Source organism: Monodelphis domestica, chromosome 7 (assembly GCF_027887165.1).
Source record: "Monodelphis domestica isolate mMonDom1 chromosome 7, mMonDom1.pri, whole genome shotgun sequence".
Classification (NCBI taxonomy): Eukaryota; Metazoa; Chordata; class Mammalia; order Didelphimorphia; family Didelphidae; genus Monodelphis; species Monodelphis domestica.
Window position 1 is genome coordinate 273,863,878 of NC_077233.1, and position 21,190 is coordinate 273,885,067.

The 21,190-nt window shown below is 38.7% G+C and overlaps 1 protein-coding gene across 2 annotated transcripts in view; it reads right to left on the reverse strand.

Annotated features, from left to right (window-relative positions):
• The window catches only part of AOPEP (aminopeptidase O (putative)), a 524,226-nt gene that overhangs the window by 100,316 nt on the left and 402,720 nt on the right, over positions 1–21,190 (reverse strand). Inside the window, exons 12-14 of one of the 2 annotated variants that reach the window (XR_008913378.1) lie at positions 19,887–19,949; positions 19,176–19,250; positions 9,951–10,042 (exon numbers count right to left, since the gene is read on the reverse strand). Coding sequence is in view for 1 of the 2 variants with exons in the window: in XM_007497916.2 (XP_007497978.1) it covers positions 19,176–19,250; positions 19,887–19,949 (138 nt within the window). In the remaining variant the exon portion in view is untranslated. The remainder of the gene's footprint in view (positions 1–9,950; positions 10,043–19,175; positions 19,251–19,886; positions 19,950–21,190) is intronic. The other variant, XM_007497916.2, reaches the window with a different exon arrangement.

Here is a 21,190-nt window from a genome sequence, read left to right on the forward strand (position 1 = left end):
TTGGGACCATCTTTCCTGAATCAAAACCCCCTTCCATTACACCACCCAGCCTCTCCAAAAGGAAATGTCATAAGACCAATGAAAGTTGCCAGTGGTGGGCCCAGGGCCAACAGCACAATCTCCTCCTTTGTTTCAGCTTTCCCTCCTCCTTTCTCCCTGCCCCCTGCCTTAGAGTTAAATATCAGGGGAAAAGAGTGGGCCCTGCGAAAAAAAATGAGAAATCTGAACAAATGCTAGAGCTAGGAGAAGAACAAAACCTTCGAAGTGACAATTAACCTACTTATAAATCATAATGATTCCTTTATTTAAGAAAAGAACAGCAACATGCTCAAAAGTTGACCAATCATTGCTGAGCGATAATTCTCAGAAATAAGTTAATTTGAATCCGTGTCATTCCCAATGCTTCACTCTGTGATCTCTGTGTATCTCAACACGATACCCCCTCTAGTTGAGAATAATGTCCTAGCGGGTAAGCATAGCTCCTCCTCGGCCAACAAGTTGGGAGTAGATGCTAGAAATGGATGCCTGGAGGTCAGGACAGCCTCCCTCCTCCATGCCCTAAAACAGAGGGTATCCTGCAATGTCTTTGAAAGTGACACGAGCAAGCCTGTGGAAGGGTGGGGGGCAGGAGCACTCCCAAAAGGAAGAAAAGAGAGAAGAAAGACAGGAAAGAGACGGACAGAAAGGGGCGGCTTCAGTCATCAAAGCAGGAGGAGAGGGAAGACCGCAGGACTCCCATATCAAGCCTGTGTCTGAAGTGGCATGCAGAGACTCATATCTGATGTGCTCTGGAGATAGAACCTGGTGAATTCTATACTTTCAGTTTCTGTCTCTTCTTTCTCTCCCGTTCTCTTGTCAAGAAAAGGTGAATCTGTTATTTATCAATCATTTTTATTTAAAAGCCTCTTTTGCTTTTGTGCCATTTTTCTTAAAAGAAATCATTAAAAAAAAAACCCAAATGGTTGGTATTACAGGATTTATGCATATGTGCATCCTTGGAGGTTGGACTGTCACAAGAGGGTTGGGGGTTGGTGTCCTCAGGAAGAGACTTTCATAACTTCTGGGAACATTCCTAGCATTGGGGCTTGGAGCTAAATAGAAAGGAGATTTTACTGATTCATGTTTTGTAACTCTCAAAATCAAAGCAAGACCAAGTGAATCCAGACCAAAAGAAAACTAGGCACAACTAAGTCACTGAGTCTCTGTGTCTCTGTGTGTGTGTCTCTCTCTCCCTCTCTCTCTGTCTCTCTCTCTTCCTTTCTCTCTCTCTGTCTCTCTCTCTTCCTTTCTCTCTCTCTGTCTCTCTCTCTTTCTCTCTGTCTCTCTCTCTTCCTTTCTCTCTCTCTCTGTCTCTCTCTTTCTTCCTTTCTCTCTCTGTCTCTCTCTGTCTCTCTCTGTCTCTCTCTGTCTCTGTCTCTCTCTCTCTCTCTCTCTCTCTGTCTCTCTCTGTCTCTCTCTCTCTCTCTCTCTCTCTCTCTCTCTCTCTCTCTCTCTCTCTCTCTCTCTCTCTCTCTCTCTCTCTCTCTCTCTCTCTCTCTCTCTCTCTCTCTCTCTCTCTCGAGTCATTTTCTTCAGGCACCTCCTGTTCTCTGGCCTTCCCACACAGGGCTTTTTTTTTTGACCCCTTAGCTTTGGGAGGGTACAGTATACAGGGCAGACCAAAGAGACAGTTACTCCTACAGGGAGAGCTGGGAAATGGGTGCTGCCCACATGAGTAAGTGGCCAAGAGGGAGTAAGTAGTCGTCCTGTTTGACAACCATGCATCCCTTCAAAGCAATTGCACCCACTTTCTGGAAAGCATTAGATATGTATTCAGGATTTTTCTACCAAAATTAATCCTGGATGATAAAAATATTTGAATATGCTGATGGAACCCTAAGAAGTCTTTTTAATAATTTATAACAGATTACTCAGAGTAGATACAAATACCTGGCAAATCTATCCTCAGTGCCTAAGTGACTGGTAGTAAGTCAAGTGCTTACAAAAGGCTCATGAACTCTTTTAGTCCAAAATGAGGCCATTAATAACCGGAAGAAGGAAAAACAGTTCATGTGCACCAAGCCCTGAGTTGAGCCTGGAAAACTGAAGGTTTCTAAAAGTGTGTTGTATAGAGAGTGGACAGAGCAGAGTAGCAAAAAGTGAGGAAGATTCACTTCTGATACTGAGGGCTGCGGAACAGCACAATGAAAAGGCCACTGGCTGTGGGATCAGGATCTGAATTCAAAATATGTTTCTGACATCGCCTATATAGGCGAGTTGGAGCAACACACCACCTCCATGGGTGGGTTTCAATTTCCTGACCTGTAAATGAGGAAGTTAGACCTAGCTGGCCTCTGAATTCTCTTTTAGCTCTGGCATTAGGGTCCTACTTACTTGCTAAGTGACCACTAAAGTCATTTGATATCTCTGGGGCTCAGCACAGTCTCCTCATATGGGAGTAAAAACATCTCTAAATATCCATCATACAGGGTTGTAGTAAGGTTCTAAGGAGATAATTTACACAAAGCATTTGGCAAACTTAAAAGTGCTAAATCAATGCCAGTTATGATGATGCAAGGTCCATTTTGTTGATGATTAATATTAAAAGAGCTACAGAATTTACAAACAACTTTGGGAAAGAACTCTTTCATCTGATTTTTGAAGGCTTACTGGAATCCTACAAAGCCAGGGACATCAGCAGGCATTTTGCCACTGCCTACTGAGATCTTCTGCAAATTGGGTTAACGTTAATTAACAAAGGAGGAGAATACCCAAATCAAAGATACAGGTCGATGATTTCAGCTAAATCCCTTTGGCATAGACCTACTGGAATGGTACAATTAAATAAATACAGCATGTATTTGCATGTGGCAATGCAGGGCATCCCACACCCACTGGCTTCCCGGAGTCAGTCTGACTGCCTGGGAGACAATCGTACCATAGGGAGTGGGCCGAGAACACAACATGCAGAAATAACAATGCTGCCTGGGCCTGACTTAATGCTAAGGCCTCTCAGCTTGTCTGCAGGCTCAAAGGCAACGTTAAAACCACATGCCTCCACGTAGAGAAACAACTGTATCACCCCCCAACCATGAGGCACTCCATGGCTCCTATTCCTGGGAAGCCTTTCTTCCTTTTGGGGAAAGGGGAGGGAAGATGCTGGCCAAAGGAGCCATTAGGATTGAAAAGAGAGTCATAAAAGCTTTCTACCAAGAAGACTTTAGTTCATATTTAACGCCATTTTGGAGTGGGCAAAAGTATGGGCCTTTAATATTCTTAGTCTAATTTTAAGATGGACTTCTCTAATAAGTTGATGGGATAAGTAGTTGCCGGTGCTTATAAGAGTAATAAGTAATTGATAATAAGTAGTTAATGGGACACTTGGGTGGGGTAGGAGAAAGAAAAAACAAACAAACAACAGAATATAAAAGAATTGTGTAATTGCCTTTGGTACATAAACATAGGTTCTATTAGCAAAATGCTTAATAGAAACTTGGTTGGGATGCAAAATGACCTCTGTATCTGAATATTTTCTACTATGCTGAAACAAAAACTATTCTCCTTGTTCAATTATTCCTAACCTCTTATTATTAGCCATCAGAGTATTGAAAAAAAGTTGGTACCTCCAGACATGTCCTTTAGTTGTTCATTAAGCCATTATTTGTTCAATTCTCTTTACATTTAGCCTTAAATAGAAATTCATTAATTTGTTCCTAATAATCTTCAATCAGGCAGGGTATTAGATGAAATATGAATAGCTATTTTGAAATTCGTAGATATTCATTCTCTACTTTTTCCTATTCCCATATTTTTGTTATTCCAAATAGGACAGAAACAAAATGTCTAGATAACTAGAACTACATGTTCAAAATCTGAAATCACTGATTTTTTTTCTTTAACTCCCTTTAAAGAATTTACACACAAAAATGAACAATCTTGTTGAAACAATTTAAGATTTCCTCCCTGTCATTATCTCAAATTTAAATCAAGGTTATAGCAATGTCATTCAAAGGCTTGATCTTATAAGAATGAACCTAAATTTAAGCAAAATTAAACAAAACTTTAAAAATATTAAGTTATTCTTCTTTGCCATATCATTCTAACTTCATAGACCCAGTTTTTCTACTGGTACCAGTGCTAGGATGGCCCATGGTGACAATATCTTAGCATATATTTATATATGTATATATAAATAAATATATATATATATATATATATCAGTTTTTTCTAGGCAAAGGCATTAGAAAGAATGAGTCACTATGATGCAAACAGCACTAGTTTGATTGAATTGAAGCCTCAGACCAAGGGCAATCTTTGACACACTGATTTCTCATTTGTCTTCTGACAAATGCTTTCAGGTAACAACATAAAGGCTACATACATAAAATATGCATGATGGAATATATACACACATTTGCACATCAGTAGTTAGATACTTCTATCACCACTACAATCAATGGATTTCATTGAATAGCAATTTTGGGGGACTAATTTATAAGCATGACACAGCTAATGTTTCCCCAGGCTACAGAGGAAAGAATCCTAGACTTGGACACAGAGTGACCTGGGTTCAAATACCAGCTATTTTTTAGGCAAGTCTCTTAATCCCTGACCCTCAGTTTCTTTACCCCTAACAAAGGGAGAATTCTATTTTTACTACCTTGCTCATAGGCCCCACTGCTCCTACTCTCTCTCCCAATGTATTCTGAAGACATACAGTGTCAGTTGTGGGACAGACAAAGTATAAAAAGGCTTGCCCTACACTATTCTCTGGCACCTCACTTACTCTCCTCTCATAACAGGTGGTGGGGATTCAGGAACTTGGAAATTTTTTTTTCTTTTTTAACACATCAACAAGGGCTCATTCAGCCTCTGTTTGAAGACCCGCAATGGGGGCAATCCAATACCTCCCAAAGCAGCCCATTCTACCTTTGGATTGCTCTAGTAGTAGGAAGTCATTTTGATCCCTACACCCCAACTCTAAGCCCTTGTGCCGGCCATTACCATCCACCGCTCCTGGTTCTGAGTTCTTGGGGCCAAAGAGAAAAAGTTTAATGCTCCTCCATGTGAGAGCCTTTCAAAGACTTCCTATAGTAATACTTTACCATATGTTTTGATATACAGACAGGGTTTTCATTAAAAAAAAAAATCTGAAGGATAGTCTTATTTCCCTAAGCCAGTCTTCCTCCTCCTTCTTGACTATATTTTAAGATAAATATAGACCTGCATCACTAAATCTTTCACGAGACAAGGTAGCATCATTAGTTATATAAATATGGCATTCAGAAGGGCAATGGAAAAAAAGGTCATAAGGAGAGGAAATTACAACTTCAGAAAGGCAAACACTTCCAAAATTCAAACATATCAAAATATGTACATATGTGATGAGAAAAAGAAAAACAGGGTGGTGGGGGAGGGATGAAATTTATAAAAAAAGTTAAAGAGGGAGAAAGGAATAAGCACTTCTATAGCACCTACTATATAGATCAGGAACTAAGCTAACAAGCTCTTTAGAAATAGCATCCTATTTAAAGTGGGTGATATTATTATTCTTTTTTTACTATTGAGGAAACTGAGGCAAAAGGTTAAGTAATTTGTCGAGGGTCACCAGTTAGTAAATGTCTGAGGCTGGATTTAAACTCAGAACTTCCTGACTAGCCCCAGCACCTCTATCCACTGTGCCATCTAGCCCCCTTTAAAAAACACACTTGTTTTCCTTTAAAAATACAAAGAAAAATTTTCTTTGAAAGCCCTCTTAATTCTTCCAAAAATAAGATGCCTGGTAATCTGGTCACATTTATTGCTTAACAAGGAAAATATAATGAGAATGTTTTCCCATCACAGTTGGTTTTGAGTGTGACTTGCTTCACAAAAACTTCATGCCTTTTAACTTGGGGCACTAACTTAATATGAAAGCCAGAATTTTAGCTTCCACCCTCAGAGGTATCCATGCAGTGGCTTTTCTCTTCTATCTTTGCCAATTTTTCATAGTCAGCAGAATAAAAACTCCCTTTAGTCCACTCCCTCCCTCCCCAAGAGCCAGCTAAGTCAAGATGTTTGTAATAAACTCCATAGACTGGGGAAAAGTGACTTTTGCAGTCCTAATGCCTAGAGTATCTATATTCTCTAGTTCTCCTCCTTCCTTTAATCTATCTTAGCACAAAACACAATAAACCCCTTAAAACATTTCCTCCTACCTGTAACTGAACGTTGGCTCCTCCCTGGGTTCTTATTTTGGAAGACCACTTAAGAGTAGGACAAACCTAACTTTGGTGGGTAGGAAAAAAGCTGACCAGGAGTCAGGGAACTCACTAGCTGTTTGGGTCATCCTCACCCACACCCTTCCCCACCCATTCAGTAAATTCCAGTGGCTCCCCACTGCCTCCAAAATCAAATCTAAAATCATCTGTTTGGCTTTTGAAGTCCCTTCTTACCTTTCCAGTCTTCTTATACTCTACTCCCCTGCCAGGTATAACCCAGCCACACAGGCTTCCTTGGTGCTTCTCCCACAACACCCTCCCCATCTCGAGGTTCCCCCAAGCTTGACGTGTTCTCCTTCCTCCTCTGTGCCTCTGGGTTTCCCTCAAGTATCAGCTAAAATCCCACCTTCTGCAGGGCTTTCCTAATATACCCTGAATCCTAGTGCCTTCTCTTTGTGGTTATCTCCAATCTAGCCTATATCTTACTTGTACATAGTTGTTTGCCTTGTCTCTCCTATTAGACTGTGATTTCTTTGAAATCAGCAACTGTTTTTGCCTTCTTTTATCTCCTGCAGATACAAAACACAGTGTCTGGCATGGCGGAGACCCTTAATAAATGCTTGTTGACTTGACATGTGACTGCTTGGGATATGGGACCGCCTGGAAAATGTTCAGTTCTTTTAAGTAGCCATTTATCTACTGCCCAGTTTATATTTTACATACAACTGACCAAAACGTATTCTCTAAAACTTCCATGACTTCTATGTTTACCTGAGATTTGATTATTTACAATAAAGCTGCTGCTCCGTGATAGTAAGATCAGATTTCCACACATTCAAAACGTTAGAGTCATCTAAGACTTACGCTCAATTGGTTCACATAATGGCCATTTTAAGGAAAACAATTATTGCACAGTAAACTGCCTGTGCTAGAATCTGCTTTGTGTCACAAAAGCCACATACAGTATGACCCCATATGACAAAAGAGGTTTTTTGGAGATCTGTGGAATCTTTGCTTGATTCAATGTGGCAGAATCCAAGTACAATTACAATAGGGGATACACTGCGCTATTCTAAAAGCAAACTTTAAACAGAAACGATGTGGGCAAAAGGAACAAGAGAAATAATCTAATTAAGTGCAACAAATGAAAAAGGATTGAGCATGCTGGAGAAGGCGGCAATGTCCTTGGGACTAAAACTAGAACACAGTTTCTATACTTCAAATTGAAGACTAGAAAGATGGCAAACACTTTTTTAAAAATAGCTGTTAAGTACTGAAACAAACAGAAAACCTAAAAGATGAAAAGTATACAATCAGAACACTCATAAAACTAATACAAATACATTGATGACTAGCCAAAGAATTGTAGTGTGAGAAAAGCGAAGTTTACTCCAATCTAAAAAAAAAAGTGAAAACAAAGGAGAATATTTTATTGTACCTAAACATCTATATTATCAGAATCACACCACCTTCTTTAAAACAAAACCTCACTCTTTAAGCAGATTACAATGTAGAATTTTTATATTTCATGACTCTTCAAACAGATTACAGTACAAAACTTTTACCTAAGATGGGGGCTGAAGAATAGTTTCAGAAATGCAATCAGAAAAATGATTTGTTTTTAGTACCATCTGTCTGTTTAATACTAGCATTAAAAAAAAAGAACTAGGTTTCACAATGCAAAATGCTAGAGGGAGTTATAATGGACAGCTCAAAATAAATTTTTTTTAAAAGCATCCCTAAAAAATAAAATGAAGTAAAATTGCCAGACTGGGAAAAAAAAGCATCCCTAGAAATTCAAAAATAATGCCACAATGACATAAAAACTTCTTAGTAAATGAAAAATTAAGAGACAAAGCAACGTCTGGTTGCTAAAGCCTTAAACAGGGTGTGGAAATTCCAGTGACTCACTCATGTATCTTGGGCAAAGTCATTTGGATATTCTGCTTCCTGGGCTTCTGTTTCCTGACTACAAAATAGTAACAAAGGAGGATACTGGCTTTAACTGATCGAAGACACTTGGAGATCCTCTCAAGAAATAAGAGCTAGGAGTATGGTAGGTTTAGGTAGAAGGATTCAATATTAAATGAAGAGTATGACAACATATGGAAGGACACCAGATCCCACCTTTTAGATCTCTTAGAGCTACTGGGAATAACAAGTTTTATGGTCAACTTCAGTGCAACTTCACAATGTATAAGGCACTGCTTGGCAAAGACAAAAATGAACAGGCAGAGATTCAAGATTCTGAAGCAGAAATGTGACATCATCAGATCTGTCCTATAGAATGATTATTTTGGGAGAAGAGTTGAAGAAGAGAGAAACTAGACATGTCCAGGTGAGAAATTGAATAGTCTTTCAACTCTCAATATCAAAGTAAAGCATGTGGATCTCAGGACCAAAATGGAAAATGAACTTAATATGGAATTATAAATATTACCCAACATGCTCACTCCCTTCTTCAAGGTCTGTCTTCTATTCCCTAATCTTGTTCTTCTCTACTTTGGGAGTCATTACGCTAATAATGAACAAATAATATAGGAAATTAACATCTGTAATTGTATCACTTCCAAATACAAAGAGAAACATGCAAAATGACTTCAAATTCCTAGACTACCTTCTGCAAAAAGTTTAGACATTTACAAAGAAAAAATGTTTATTCAGTAGTTATAGAAATGTCATGCTATACAAATTTGGATATCATAATAAAGGAATACTATCTTCTCATTAAAAAAAAAAAACAACTATCGTTCCAGACTAGCTGTATTCTGAAGTCAGCTTTTCTTGACTAATGTGAAATAAAATAGATACACAGTTATGTAGTGCCTAATTGGCAAGGAAAGCACATGTTTGGTTTCACAGAAGTAACAAGGAAAAACTGAAGCAAAAGATAGTTCTGAGAAAAGCTACAAGTGCTAAGGAGTAAGAAGACATAACTCTAGAACTGCTACCTAATACCATAAATGACGTGCTATATGAAATAAATATGTGGTATAGAGAAACTACTAAAGGCTGTGAGGTTAAAATCCACATGATTCTAGAATGGACGATGGGAACTCAGGGGTCTGAGTTAAATTCCCAATTCTCTTACTATTTGCCTTTGGGGAAATCACAACCTCTGAGACTTATGCTGTTCATCTGTAAATGGAAAAGGGAATGAAGATGAAAAGCTAAATTGTATGGCCTCTCAGAATCAGAAGTTAGAAATGGAAAGGACCTCAGAAGTCATCTATAAGTCTCATTAGGCAGGTGAGGAAACTGAGGCCAAAAGGATACCTATCCAAAGTCACACAAGAAATAAGCATCAGAAGCAGAATTTGGGCCCACATTTCATCATGAGGGCTCCCTTTTAAGTTCCCTTTAACTCTGAGAATCTATTACTCTGATATAATATTTCTTGATTAATTCCAAATCCAAATCTTTTCCCCTTTCTTCTTATTTTAAATTCAAACACTGGAAGGAAAAGGAAAACCCACCAGGGCAAAAACAGATAAATAAAAAAAAAGTCTTTCACTTTTTATGGTAAGCAAGACACATACTAAACTTGCTGAGATTAGCACAGTATGTGGCTTAATAAATGCTTATTGACTTGCTGTATTTATGGTTTTTTTTTTGAAATTATACTAGAATTTGCAATTGATTCCAATGGTATTGCATTTTACACTACACTGTTAGAGAGAACTTTATCACAGAACACAAATATTGCCACAACTCTGATGACAAAAATGGTGGCTTTCTCAAATTTGATAAAATGATGGTACTCAACAACACCTGACAGGCAACTGTCCACAAAGTACAGGAGTTTAATTTCATGCCTTCCTTTGGCAAATATGGATACGGGAACAGGACATCTCTCATAGATGCTGAAACATAAAAAGAAAATTAAAAGCTAATAATATATGGTATCGAGCAGCCTATGGAATCCCGCATTTCTAAAAATGGGTGCAACTTTAGCTCATGCTCATCTTAGATCGTTAGCATAAACAGAACTTCTAAGCTGCATTTCCAACCTCATGTACTCAGTGTTTTCAAACATGTTGATAAAGGCTGTATCTGTGCTTATAAATGACATTAAAGTCTGCAAATAGATTCAGATAATTAAATTTATTAGTTTTCTTGGCTAATTTCTAGTCTACGTGTGTAAATGAGTGCTTTATGAAAATAAGGGCTGTAATGGAAACAGGAGACTAGTGTAGTCTAATGGGTAAGAATACTAAATTCTCAAACTCTCCTTTTGCTACACTCATTTGTACTTGGACATGACCTCAGAAAGTAAATACACATACACATGAGGGAGCTGGGGAGAAGTAGGGGGAGGGGGAAAAGGGAGGGCGAGGGAAAGAGAAGGAAAAAGAAGGGAGGAAGAGAGAGCGAGAACACTTTTTCTCTCAATTAGATCACAAATTTTTGAATAGCAGAAATGGTTGCTTCTATGCCTCTGGTAATCTCCCTATAAGTTTCAAACCCAGGATTCTCACTACATAAAATTGACTGATTAAAAGCTGGTGTTGCAGAGATATGGGTTAGACACATTACTAGTTACATCAGATAATTTATTTTAACTTTTCTGGGTCTAGATTTCAGAAGCACCAAAGTCTATCATTTAGCTGTACACATTTATTTCTCAGAAAGCAAGGGGACAGAGCTTTCTGGGCAAGTAAGTTACCACTGGAGCCTTCCGACAACGCAGGACCCTTAAGTACTAGCTTATTACTAAATGAGTACTTCCATGATTCAGAAAATCTATTTAGCCTAAGTGGCTAACATGCTTTGAGAGGCAGTATTCCCCTAGCGGGATCTTGCTCAAAGTTCTTAAAGTGAACCAACTCCTTAATTCTAACAGAAAATAAACCAGCATAAGTAAGTCTCCTCATTTACAGAACAAAGGGTTTGTACTGAATCACGCTGAGGCCCTTCCAGTGCCAACATTCTGTGACTTTAACTATGTTTTTCTGGACAAAACAAAAAATCCTTAATGTAACATCAAGACAATAGGCTCTAACAAACCAGTAAGTTATTTAGGACCCTAATAATATGCCACAATAGTATAGAGTGGTTACATTCAATAAAAAGTTGGAGAGTGAAATCAGATACCCCAATTGCTATGTCTGAGTTCTAAACTCAATGTTATATGTAGAACACACATCTTCAGCAAAGCACATTTCTGTGAGTTTTTATCCTTAGTAACTTAAAATATGTTAAAGTGACAAAATTCTCTAGGTCAAAGGACTAAAAGAATTACAATTTAAAATTAGGCATTCAAATATTTTTCTCATATAAACACAAACAGAAATGTGATGCATGCCACTGGGCCTAACAATAACTTCCCAATGTCTATTTCCTAAAATGGGAGATAAATGGAAAACAGTGAGACTCTAAACTATTTTGTCATTAAAAGGGTATTACTAAATAAGGCATCTTATTAGTGCCATCTGATAACAAGCACCAAATATCTGTTCATGAAAATTCCTCAGATGGAAATTATTGCCAAATAAAGCCTTTTGCCACGGTAGCATAACTAATACTTCCTAAAAGTAACTAAAAACCTCTGGTCTCCCTTCAACTCCTTTTCCTGCAGAACTCTTGTGTTTTATATTTAAAATGGCTTTAATCTTTCATTGCATAAAAGAATAGAAGGCAGCGGGCATCAAATCTGTTATCATTAACTGTGATATAAACTATCTGCACTCTTTCAATTATTTTCAAGCATTCCTAATTTTAAAATGAATGCTTTATACTAATGGTTCATTAAAGGGATAAGAGAAAAAAAAACCTTCATATTTCTAGGTATTCTTGTTACAAACTAGAAAAGACACAAAAATCTCATTTCTCCCTAATTCTTAAGAGTTGTCCTATAACTATTTAGAAGCACTCATGACAATATTTAATGGTCAGCCAACATTTCTATACAAAGAATTTTATATAAATATATTTTATTTATATCTACTGTTGGTTTTCCTCAAAGCAGATTTTGGTGTTTGTGTGTTTCCTATTGCTAATGGCATATGTTTTTAAAATTGTGTTCCATCTGGAGTTTTAAGAGTATAATAAAGGATATTAGACCCACTCCCATACTACTATGAATATATTTCATAGCAATTCTCCCCAGACCCTGCTAAAAAAGGACAATGGAGCAAAGGTCATGTGAAATCTGATCTCACTAAAGCCCTGGTAAAAGATAATTTCTTATGTGTAAACTTACCCATTTTCTGTGCAGAAAAAGCAATCACGAAAATTAAGTGGTTATTAAAAATAAAGTAAAATATCTTTTTTTTTGGGGGGGAACTACCAGATAAAAGATACTCAAATAAAATCAGGTAGCAGGAAAGCATAACCCAAAAATTACAAATTGCATGTGATAATTATATAATTATTTCTATGTGGTTTAATTTCTCTTTATAAAATGCTGCTTTTCCAAATTTTCAGCAGAAACAGGACAGAAAAGAGCAAGCACTATTGAGTGAATAAAACATTATTGGTAACTAGAGTTTTGCTTTTTTTTCCATCAGCTTCCATAAAGCATTTCTATGAAAATCTGGTATTAATAAAACTATTATAAGGTAGTATATTACATACACATATAGTAGATAGGGATTTTCACTAAGTAGTAACATTCACAAAGAGAAACTACCACACCCAACCCGACAAAGCTTACACTTATGTTATAATATCAGCAAAAAACATTAAGATCTTTGGTAATTCTACTGTTTAGTACCACAGTGAAACTAGGAAATTAATCCTAATTGATGACATTTGGTCAAACAGTAGACGAAGCCCATCCTCAGAGTTCTTGCTCTGCTTTTTGGCTGATGGCTCTGGAGTTTCAGCCATAACTCATGGTTGCTGATTGATTTATTGATTGTTGATAGTTTCTTGCTATTATGGGTTTAAGATAGATACTTCATCTTACTAAACCAGTTTTCAGGAAGGAAATATACAGTAGAGTGGCTTTTATTAGTGTTGAAAACTGGTCTTTGGAAATCATGAACTGAACATAAAATGGGTCTTGCCAACCAGCAAACCACAGAAGACAAATAGTAGTAATGTTAAGTACAATGTTAATTTACTTTAAAATCTCATATAAATAGCATTATAAATTTTTTAAAGTTTTAGGATAGATTTTATAATTATTAAAGTTAAAAAAATTCTTTTTTGTAATGGCCAAAATCAGAAAAGCAATAATGGTTACCATAAAAGCTACTGTTATTTTTAATATTATAACGTTTCCCCCACAGTTTTAAAACTCTTAGACTTCATCTGACTAAGAGTCATTGCTGACTATAATTCAAAGAATACATAGAAAACAAAACTAAGAATAAATACAAGGTAAAATGTTGATGTGTTTTAGAATGCAAGAAGGACCAAATCCTCCAGGTAAATATTTTAAGAAAATAATTTAAAATTTTCATGATGACATTTCATCATTCAATCCAAATAAATAGTTAAAAGATGGGTAAATATCACAAAAAAAATGGACTAGATTATTTTTGTCACTGAACTGTCACTTGAATGTTTTTTATCCAAATAAATAGTTAAAAGATGGGTAAATATCACAAAAAAAACGGACTAGATTATTTTTGTCACTGAACTGTCACTTGAATGTTTTTTCTTCATCTATAAAATGAGGAGACTAGACAAGATGAATTCTAAATTCCCTTCTAGTTCTGAACCTATTACTTGCCAAACTTTTACAGTAGTCGCTCTTGGGATTCTCATTTTTGACTTTTGCTATTTTAAGGAAAATTCACTCCACATTTAAAATCTCAATTTTAATGTTTAAAAGTATTTTTCCAAAATTTAGTATTACTAAATAGCCACATTTCATTTTAAAGGGCTCTTGCTGGAAAACATATCTATATAGCATATTCTTTAACTTGTCTCATGATCTGTGGACATGAAGACAATAAAAATTCAAGTTCTGACTCAGACACTTACTGGTCAAGTCATTTAAAATATCTATAAAATGGGTAAAATAATGTATCTACAGGGTCATTGTGAGGATCAAATATCTGTGAAGTTTTCTGCAAACCATAAAGCACTATATAAATGAAAGTTTTATTACTAATCAACATATCATGCAAGAGGTTGATGCTAACATTAAGTAGTTAAACATGAGATTCCTAACTTTCCAATATCAATAGAACAATCAACAAAATAGAATATAAGCTTGCTGACAATAAACAACTGTATATATAGAAAAATAAAAGCAAAGTCATTTTCAGAGGAAAACAAGGGACTATTAGGACAAGTTTCTGGTGGGAGGCAGCACTTGAGCTAATATTTGAAGGAGACTAGAGAGATAAGGAGGGAAGATAATCAGGCAAAGGAGAAAGTCCATGCAAATCACAGAAATGAGAAATGTATGGAGAAGCCAAATTGGATGGGATGGAGTGTGTGAAACCAAACTAAGCTTAACAAAGTCAGCGGGGCTTGCATTTCAAGGTAGTGGGCAAAAGGGAATCACAGGACTTTTTTGAGCAAGGGAGTGACATAATTAGATTTGTGTACTGTATGGACACTACTTTGGCAGTTGCAATGGGAAATATATTAGAGAAGGGAGGAAAATAACTTGAGGCACAGAGATAAATTAGGAAACTATTTCAATAACACAAGAGTTTATGAGGGCCTGAATAAGGTTAAGGATGGGGTCTGTGAATGGAGAGAAGATGAATGAGAGATGTTGTAGAGATACAACTAATAAGACTTAGCAACTGATTGAATATAGGGGGGAGATGGAGAGAGAACATAATTGTATTCCATTTGGGAACTGGAATGATTAGAAAAACAGTGATGCCCTCAATAAAACAGGGAAGCTAGGAGGAAAGAGGGGAAGATTTGTGTGCGTATGTGTGTGGGGTGGGATGATGCGTTCTATTTCAGACATAATGAATTTGAGATGCCTACTAGATATCGAGTTAGAAATGCTTAATAAGCAGCTGGTGATGATGGCGTGGACCTCAGGGGAGAGATGAGGTCTGTGAGTCACTTATCTAGAGGATAACTGAACGAGGCCATGAATGCTACAGGCAGTAACTTGCTGCCTAGTTTTCGTTTTAAGAATTTCTATTCCTTCTCAGAAAGAACTACATGAGTTTTAAGGAAATTACAAGCTTAAGCAAAATAAAGGTTATTGAGTCAGAAAACTGAATGTCCCATATCCCAAGGGAATAAATGGATTTGCATTGCATTCCAAGAACGCCTTGGTTTATTCTTACTAATTTTGCATCAGTATTCTGGACAAATCACCCTTTTCATGGGTAAAACCACCTTATTGCAATTATTTTGTTTCAACCTTTGATTATAATGAAGAAATTTGTCTTAACACTAATGGTATAAAAAAAGAAACAAACGAAAAGGAGAGTTTTAATTATAAAGAACGGGAGCCTCCTGTTTATTTTCAAAGCCTATTTACTGAAAACTACTTAATGAATAAAATATATATAAAACATGGCTTTAACTGCCATCATTTAACATTCCATTTGTATAACTTAGGTATTAACCTCATTATAATTCCTAAATTCCTCCCCACCCCATAATCTCTAGAGCAAATATTATTCAAATTAAAAGAAGAGTTCCTTAAGCAAGTATGGAGGAAGAGTATTGGAAAGAAATAATGGCTGACATAAGAAATCTAGGAGAGATAGGGTTAAAAACAATCAGAAGTACAAAATATGATTTCACCTTATATGGTGAAAGAGAAGAAAAACTACAAACAGAAAGAGGATAAAAATGAAAAATAAATGAGAGGATTGTATACATCATCAGGAAAAATATGAAAATCAGTGAATGGAAGAAAAAATATAATATAATATAATAAATATACTCTATTCATCCACACACATACATAGATCTATCTGAATATAAGGTAGATGGGCAAATAAAAAGGATACCAAAAGAAAATAATTTTTAATTCTTTGTACCAGCCTTAGGAACTCCATTTTATAACTTTAGTCCTCTAGGTTCTCCCCCTTTGCATTTCACGTGAAGAACTTGCTAAGTACAAATGCTATAAGTCAGGGTAGCCAATGTAGACCATTTGTCATCCTTGAGCTTATTTTTTTTTAAGTTTATACTCTTTTTAATATAATTCCTTGCCTAAAATTTATGATCACATTATTCTCCCATTTGTGTATTATTAAAACAACTAAAAATCACAAACATACACACATAGCCTAAGATCCCTTTCTTGAATTTTTTCCCCCAATCATATATAGCAGTTGTTTCTTGTGACATACAAATTAGTAACAGTAGAATCCTCCTTTGGGAGAGAAAATGTGACTCAATAAAGTAAAATCACAAGGTGTGGATTTGATCTGAATCTTCACTGGAAACTGAAGATAACAGGCAGGCACTTGGAAGGGGAAGTAAAGTAAGAAAGGGAAGTGATTAAACAAATGGATGCAGAGACCAGATATAAAATATCTATCAAAAACAATATCTTTAGTTTCTTACTTTATTGTAGTAAACAAAAGTAGTTAATATTACATTTTAACATGTATGAAAGATTATTTTAATTGTTTCTTAAAAGAATAAATTGGATTTAGTTGTGACAAAAAATATCTATTTAGAGGCCACTTATTGAACTAAATGTAGTGTTTTATGTCACTAGCTATAATAGATTCAAAACCTACATCAAAGCCAACACAGTTCTTTATTTGGGTACAGATTACTCTATTTACTATGTAAGACCATATTTCAGAAGAGATTCTAAAATCAGACTAAATGGATCACTGACTGGAATCAGTGGACCTGGATTAAAATCCCATTTCTAATACCACTTGTATGATTTTTGACAAGTCTTTAAACACCATGGGCCTCAGTTTCCACATCTGTAAAATAAGGGGGTTGAACTAGATAGCTTCTAACGTACCTTCAAGTCTTTGATCTAAGATTCCATAAACCCTCTGAAACACTAGGTGGTCTTTTGCCATTTTTTTGAAAATTCATGAATTTATTAAAACAACAACAACAACAACAAATTCTCACCACTTTACCTTTCCTTGGAAAGGCATCAACTGGCTAAATAGCTTTTGTCCATAGCCTTTGGCCAAACTGCAGAGACAAAATGGCATACAAATGCTTGGAGATTACTTAAGAAGAAAGGCTCAGTACAATATATTTTATTATAACTGTTATTATGTACTTGTGCATGTAGGACCCTCAAAAGTACTTGAGCCTGTTTCTTCCAAAGAAAGCTCTGTATGTCACTTCCCTCCACACACTACTTTCAGAGTTCCTTTATTAAGAATGCTGGCCACATTTTACTAAGAGAATTTTTTAAAAATCTTTAAATCCACAATAATCTAAACTATAAAGAATTGGGGGGGGGGGGAACCAAAACTCCAAAACCCTTTCACATTCACTGGAAGGAAAAAAAAAACTCAAGTTATTCTTACTCATGCAATTCTCCAGAGACTACAATCAGACAGCATGTTATAGATTTGCTTAATTCTATTAGATTTTGTATTGCAAAAAAATCAAATGCATTCCTTTCCTTTACAGCTTATTTTATGGATTTGGGTAGATTCCATCTTGTTATGTAAAGTATCCTGGACACTTTTTGGGGAGGAGTGGAGTTTCAGATGAATAGTCTCACATCATACAGAAAAACACAAAGCAATTGTTGGAAACCACCATTCTGTTTGCTTCTTATCTTCTATTTTACACACTTCATCTATCACATTAAAAAATCTAACTGCAAAAGTTTTTATAAAAACAACTATCTTGGCATACAAAAAGTAGACAAAATTAATTCTTGAAGCATATATAAAGGTTTCTTTGTGTGTGTGGCTTTTTCTTCTATTTCTGGTTACTGAAAGAACTTTTCTGAAACATCAAAGACTAACCTAAGTCTCCTCAGCCCTGAAAAAAACAAGGGTACCACTTTTCACACCTTGTATTGTGGCTACAGAGTACTAGATGTTTAAGCCAAGGATCCCAATGCATTTCAAAACTGCCAGGTTGAAGCTTAAGTAGCTTGGAATTTTCAGTATCACATTCAGAACAATGTGCTTTGTGGACATTCAAGAATAGCACAATGCCCATACTAAGGCACGACATCATAGAAGTTGGCAGCCATGTTATCAGCAAGAATTTGGCCACAGAATCGGCAATGATTCATCATACATTCTAGAAGCAGCAAAACAACATACAGTACTATTTTAATCCCTTGATTTTATCAGGGGATCAAAAACAATAAAAATGTTAAAAATGCAAAATATATACTTCTGAATTTCTGAGTAATATTTTCAACTTCATATAAGTTATCATGCAAGCTTTTAGATCCTGAGTGTTTCTTAAAAAAAAAAACAACCCTAGTATATTACTTACCTTCTTCTATTATATAATTTAAGATACCATCAATTGTCCTAAAATTTATTGGACATTTCCCCAGGAAAATAGAGAGCCCAAATGTCTGCACTCCAAAGTGTTCTAATTTGTTTTAAGCAAGCCAATTTCTCACTTACTTTATAGTAAGAAAAATTTCCTCAAGTGCTTCCAAAGTTTATAAAATGATTTAACTTTTTCCTGAATTCACTCCTGGAAGGATTCTCGAAAATATACATTAGAAGTCAGTGCTTTAACCTTGTCAACAATGCCTTCAGAGCTCTTAGAGCCACACTCTAGGGGTGACCTATCACAATAAACTTCACTACTTCTTAAGTATGTTCTTCGGGATCTTTTTGTTCCAAATTTATTTTGACATTTTAAGATCCAGGGTGAGCCGTGGAAAACTGGTGAAGTGCCAGCGCAGTCTCCCGAAGAGGGCTACATCCCCCTGCCCCTGCCCCTTCCCTCCCCACAAATTCAGGGCGCTCAAGGAAAAACAGGAAATTAATGATTATCAGGACTCCCAGGCAGCACTTCCCGGAGAAGCAGCCTCGCAAATGAAGTATTCTAAGTTTTTTGGACAAGGGCTTGTGCCCAGCCTCGGGGGAAGCCAAGGGCAGCTCCCATGGCTGCTTACTTCACGGCAGGCGTGAGAGCAGAGCCTACCTTTTCACAAACTTCTTCCTTCTCCCTCCTCCTTCTCTTCCTGGCTCTCACATTGGCCCGGATCCATTTGGTGACCTGAAGTTCAAACACCACAGAGAGCGCTTTTTAAAAAGGGCAATGCGGGACCCCGGGGCCACGGCTCGGCAGGAGTAAGGAAGTGTAAACAGACTCGGAGCCCCGTTTTTCCATGGCTTCACCCGCCGGGAAGGACGCGCACGGCTCCAGCCTGGAGAAGGCACTCCTTAGAAGAAGTCACTTGACTTCTGGGTCTGTCCCCTTCCTCCCCCCCCTCCTCCCAGGTCAAAGAATGGAAAGTCGGCCCTCGGCGCTCACTTAGCCCCCGGAAAGCTTCAGGACACTCGGCCGAAGCGGTGGTCGGGGGAGGAGGGCCCCGCGGCTCGCGGACTTCTAACCCGAGCCTCAGATTTGTGCATCTGTTCACTTGCTCTTGCGCAATTAAGTCCTCCTCACCCAAGAACAGCAGCCTCTCAAAGACGGCCGACCTTCCTCACGCTAACCCAAGAACACTGTAAGAGGCAGCCCCGGGGGAGTGTTTGTACTGGGGGTCGGGGTGGTGTATCCATTTTGGGGGCCGCCCCCGCCGCCCCCGAAAGGCGGGATGGGACAAGAGAACCCGCCAGGGAGGAGGGCAAAAGGATGCCCGTGGGAAGCCGGCTTGACGCCGCGCACGAACGCAGCTTTTCCTCTCACCTCATCATTTACTTGCTGAACGAGCCGACTCTCCGCCCAAGTCTGAGTTTCTTCTAGCAATGGCTAATGGGAAGAAGGAAAAAAAAAGTAAAATAAAGTGCAAGTTATTGGGGTCGCGGTAGCCACGCCGGCCGAAGGCTGGGGGTGTCCTCACAGCCCCTCACCCCCTCCCTCAAAGCCCCGCTGCCTGCCTGCCTCTCGGACTCTCTCCTTCCACCGCGTATACCCTCCCCCAGCCCAAGGAAGGAGGCTGCAGCCCCCTGAATTTAGGGCTCCCCAGCGTCTCCCCCGCGTCCCCAGCCGCGCCCCGCTGTTCCCGGGCCCCGCGCGCGTCGGGCCCCTTACCCCGCAGCTGCCGGAGCGCAGCCAGTGCCCCTCGCGCTGCCCATTGCGCACGCGGTTCGGGTTGTTGTGGGTTGGATATTTTCTTTCTTTCTTTTTCTTTTTTTGGGGGTGGGGGGGCTGGTGGTGCTGGATGGAGGCGGGGAGAAGAGTTTGGCATCGGCTCGCCCGGTCTCTGCCCCCTCCCCTCGGATCTATCGTCTCGGGGGCGGGGACGGAGCGGCGCCGGCCGAACCCCCTCTCGGCAGGCACAGAGCTGCAGCGGGGTCTCCTTCGGAAATGAAACACCTAAAGGGGCTGTGGCGGGGGCGAGGATGGGGGGGGCCGGTGCTAGAAGATGGGGAGGAGGCAAGGGAGGAGCCTGCCTTAAAGGTATAGAGGCTGCCGCGGTGGGGTGTCCCCACCCCTGTCTCTTCTCTTTCTCTCTCTTAGCCCCTCCCACCACCTCCGAGCACAGGTTTCCTTCAGCCCACGGACCTGAGGCACGGCCGCCTCTCCATCCTTTCCGTGTTCTCCCCCTCCGCCCTCCTGGCCCCGGACCTTTCACAGGCGGAGGAAACCTGACCGTCTGCCCCACGTCCCGGCGTTTACGGACTAGCCCCCGCCCGCCCCCAAACACCTCGCAGTCTGCTAACCTGAGGTCAAAAGCTGCTTTGCTAACTTCGGTCGCAGAAAGTACGAGGCTCGCTAATGTTCTCCGCGAATGGGCTGGAACGCGGAGCCCATTGCAGACGGTTTCCAGTAGCCCCTTGACCTGGGGATCTAGAATAATGGCAGGTGAGTTCCCAGGGGGACGAGAAGTGCCTTTGGAAGGCCGAGGAGCCAGCTTGCCTTCTGCTTACCACCTGGGTAGCTCACACTAGTTATTGCATCGCGGAAACCTGCCCTAATGAACTCCAGACGCGGCTTAAGTCCAGGTTGAACAGGATGGGCCGGGCTTCATTTGAGCCCTAAAGTGACCC